The sequence below is a fragment of the Cyphomyrmex costatus genome, unplaced genomic scaffold (assembly GCF_001594065.2).
Source record: "Cyphomyrmex costatus isolate MS0001 unplaced genomic scaffold, Ccosl1.0 scaffold368, whole genome shotgun sequence".
Lineage (NCBI taxonomy): Eukaryota > Metazoa > Arthropoda > Insecta > Hymenoptera > Formicidae > Cyphomyrmex > Cyphomyrmex costatus.
In genome coordinates this window covers 26,203-30,851 of record NW_017277862.1, presented here as the reverse complement: position 1 = coordinate 30,851, position 4,649 = coordinate 26,203, and the positions used below count along the sequence as shown (strand labels likewise).

Below are 4,649 nucleotides of genomic sequence, written 5' to 3'. Positions count from 1 at the left end.
TTTTTTTTTTTTTTTTTAAATAAAACTATATATTTGTCAGTATTATATATAATAAAAAAAAATGCAAAAGTACATTTTTAAATTGATTTTAAAAAAGTAACGGAAAAGTAACGAAAAGTTATTTTTCAAGTAACGGTAACTGTAACAAGTTACTTTTAAAAAGCGATAACTGTAACTGTAACTAGTTATATTTTTTACTCGGTAACGAGTAACTGTAACTAGTTACTTTTAAAAAGTAACTTTCCATTCCCTGTATATATATATATATATGTCACATTTTGACAAGTGACATAACCTGCAACACACTTAAGAAACAATACACACGTGTAATATATATTGTAGCATATACAGGACGCTCTGTGCAACCTTTGGCTACATCAAACGCGACGTCCTTGTAATCTATATACAGACCGTGCCAATATTTAGCTGTAAAACAAAAAAAAACTATAGCACATTCAAATAATTAGAACGTGATAATTCAACCATATATCTTGTTATATTATTATTATTTACCCCAGCGTTCGAGGAATGTGCCTTTAATTCTCTCAGGCATCTCATAATTCCTAATTTTAATGCCAATATCATTAAATTTGGATGTTAGTGATCTGAAGGATGCTCTGAGCCTATAAGGAAGCTGAAATATTTGTTGGGAGCTCATGTCAAACAGTAGAAATCTTGTTAACGTCGTTGGTCACAACGAGATCATTATACACAATTATACAAATTTCAGAGTCAACCGCGCCGGTATTGTTTTGTCATTAACCTCCAGGATAAAGAGTTGGGGAGAATGTCTTCTCCTGCTCCTCGCAGTACTTCGATACTTTTTTTTTAAATCGCGATAGGTTACGTCCAGTTATATCATGCTTCTTCTTCTTCTAAAGCCTCTATGGAAATGCATAACAGTGCATAAACAAACATAATGTAACGTCCGCCGGTAAAATAATATAGCGAACGTACTTCTGCTAAATAATAGATCGCGCTACTTGTACGTTTTTCTTATAGCGTTTTCCACTGGGAAAACTGGTGCAACACTGGTGCGCACTGAATGCAATTTTGTTGTTCCACTGTGAAAATCAGTTCAGTGTTTAATGTTCCTCTGACAAAACTGGTGCAAAAAACTTGCACTGAGTTCAACTTTTGCTCCACTGTCTTTGAAGTCAGTGGAGACCAGTGCAAGTTGAAATTGAAGTTATATATTTGCGTTTTCAAATACGATCATACGTTAAGGCATGATATTAAATTATTTTAATTAATAACAATAATATTTTTAGTTTTTGCGTATCTAGTAAAATAGCTATCATTAATTTAATGATTTTGAACATTGAAATATTAATGCTAACTACATATTTTACTAGATATGTAAAAACTAAATATATTATTGTTATAAAAAATTATTATAATATATAAAAAATTAATAAATAATCAAGGACGTTCAGGAGATTATATATGATATGATTATATAAAATTGTATCTATATATATTTGGACATATTTTATATATAATTATGTATAATTTTATATAATTATATATAAAACATTTTTTTTAAGAAGAAATTGTTGTTCGAAGTGTACAGTGTCGATACAGCCAGTATCGAATATGTTCCTCTGAATCTGCACTATTACTGCACTAATGCAGTTTTTATATAAACCTAGCACGGCGCTAGTGCTGCACCAGTTTTCCCAGTGGAAAACGCTATTAGAGACCCTCTACAGCATATATGTAATATTACTATATGTAATATTACTAGATGAGAGAGAAGTCCATGTCCCAGAACCACGGTGCGGGAATATACTTCTCTCTCTTTCTCAGCGTACTTTGAACGTTGTGCGCATGCGTCGGATTCATCCCCTCCATCAAATAATAAATAGAAGGATAAATATACATATATGTGTAAGGAAGAAGGAAAAAGTGATTGATTCCGCTTCAGAGTATAACCTTGTTACAGAGTCAGTTCAGTCGGAATAAATAAATTAATTTTATGAAATAAACTTTTTCAAAATTGCCGTTATGTATATAAGAATACAGTGCAATCCCTTACAGAAATTTCATGATAATCAGTGCAAACTAATACCTATTTCATACCTATGCAAACTAATGTTTTCAGTCGCATTAGGCGCATTAGGCTTTTTGCCACATAAATAACATATCTTGACCATTTTTGCCTGTGTACAACAGCACACATCTAATAAGCATAACGAGCATAACCTGTTCGCGTCATCTCACTGATCGCACTCTATTTTCCTATTGGCGGATGCAATCAATCCAACGTATGCGCACAACACTCAAAGTACTCTTAGAAAGAGAGGGAAATATATATTCCCGCACCGTGGTTCTGGGACCGCTTCCTCTCACTCCCTCTTATAGGCACTAGCCATATAGTAGTATTACATATATGTTCTACAGAGACTGGCCATCAGGCGAGTCCGCCATTTCCTAGCGAAATCCTACAAGTGAGAGAGAAATATAGACCATTTCACTCTTTCACTCACACGAATATGTGCGTTCGTATGTGTTCGTTTATTTAAGTTGATCTGAGTTGATTCAAGGTTGTGTTCGTGGTTTTTGCTCAGTACAAAATAATAACAATAAAAATGGGTGGTTGCACTGCACAATTCTGGAAAAATTATTTAATATTTGTCTTTAGTCAGGTTACGGCTAAACATGTTTTAAATTATCAATTGTTTCCTAAAATTATTAGAAAGTTTGTCGTATTCAAATTAAGAACATTAAGTAAGAAAAATACTAATATTAATAGAAGATATGATAGTAAATTATTGGCAGTACATACCTTTTTTAAATAAACTTTACAAATGTTAAGTGTTTTTACGTTTGTCACTGATTTCCTAACCTTACTTTAATTTTATTTGAAAAAGATTTAATAGAATTAAGAAAGAGAATATTAAATATAGAAATTATTTAACGTATAAACAAAAAGAACGAAGACAATATAAGAGTCAATGTTTAAAATTTAATAACAAAGTCAAAAATTAAATCATAAATGTTAAAAAACAGCTATTATAACAAAGTTATTTAAAGATAAAGATGTATATAACTGACGATAAAACTTGACATGTTTTTTTTTATTTGACGTATATTATTTATATTGATGTAAAAAGCACGGTTTCAATATTTCTATAATATTTATCATTACATACTATTTACATTCCAAGTAAATGCAGTAATTGAAATTTGAATACGAGCGGGAATCGCTAGGAAATGGCGGACCAATCAAAAGTGGCACCCTGATGGCCAGTCTCTGTTAGAGGGTCTCTAGTTTTTCGAGATCCTATAATAAAGCGGGGAGCATAGACTTTTGCATAACGTATAAACCATATACATAAAGAATTTGATTGGTCCATTGACTCATGCATAAGAAAATGGGCCAATGAAATTCCTTATGCACATACTTTATGCATTATCATAAAGGAAGATATAAGGAGACTCCACTCGGTCTCGCCAGTCTACAAGACATGAACCCATTTTAGGTTTCGAGTTCCGTTTCCGATTCTCGACACTCGCAGCGCTCGTGAATTTAGTAGTGCTGCGCATAATGAGTGCGAGTAAGAGAAATGATCATTTCTCTTACTCGCACTCATCAGAATCGGAAGCTGAACTCGAAACCTAAAATGGGTCCACTTTTATTTTACGGAGTGGAGTCTCCTTATATCTTACTTCCTGTGCATTATGCAAAAGTGTGTGTTGGGGCTCGCCAAAGCGGACCAAAGATGGCTGATAGAAGAGGAGATAACAGATATTGCTTTCTTTCTCGTATTACGCTATCTGTCTTTTTCTATTCTCCGAACTCGTTTTCCGACAATTTACAAAGCTATCCGAAGAATACCGAATGGACCAAGGTAGAGAACCAATCAGAAGTTGTGCCCGCTTTGGCCAAATTCTTATTATAGAATCTCTAGTTTTTCTGGGGCAGGACACTCCAATGAGAACAATATTATACTTTGACAATGTAATTTTATTTTGTTATACAATAATTATGCTATATCACCATAAAACAAATGGCCTAACGTAATAATTTCTAAAAATATGTCAATGTAATGTTCTGTTATAACTGAAATATTTTATATTCATACTTTTATTATTTAACTAATAAATTTATTAGTTATAGAATTTCTTGAATAAGTTGATGGTTGAAATCCTTAATTCTGATGCTGTAAGAGTTAAGCCGGTTCTACATTAGTTGCAAGCCGATCGCAATTTCGTTGCGACAGCCAATCTCAAGCTTGCATTTTGAAATCAATACTTCAGATTGGCTGTCGCAACAAACTTGCGATCGGCTTGCAACTAATGTAGAACCGGCTTTAGACCGAGAAAAAACGTCCTTCACCGATGCCGGGATTTGAATCGATGTCTCTTGAAGTCGTCCATATTAGCAAGCAACCGTCTCGCCGTTGAGCCACACAACCCGACGGGAGGAACTTATTGTTAGTTTATATCTTATATACAGATTTTATACCTGATGGCGTTTGCAAATAGAAACCGATAAGTCTTGTATTCGAAAATACAATTACAATCCGGAATATTTGAAAAAATGCAATTGCGGATAAATTGTGTGCACGACGATATGCATTACAGTTCCATGCTCATATACGGGCTGTTTGCTAACGCGTACAAATTCCGATAAAACCCCAATT

At 33.4% G+C, this 4,649-nt stretch overlaps 1 protein-coding gene across 1 annotated transcript in view; it reads right to left on the bottom strand.

Annotated features, from left to right (window-relative positions):
• LOC108776668 (uncharacterized protein C19orf52 homolog) overlaps positions 1-1,003 on the bottom strand; it is a 1,998-nt gene extending 995 nt beyond the window's left edge. Inside the window, exons 1-3 of the mRNA XM_018543352.1 lie at positions 958-1,003; positions 514-884; positions 325-426 (exon numbers count right to left, since the gene is read on the bottom strand). Of these exons, the coding sequence (XP_018398854.1) occupies positions 325-426; positions 514-658 (247 nt within the window). The 5' untranslated portion in view covers positions 659-884; positions 958-1,003. The remainder of the gene's footprint in view (positions 1-324; positions 427-513; positions 885-957) is intronic.
• Positions 1,004-4,649: the final 3,646 nt, after the last annotated feature.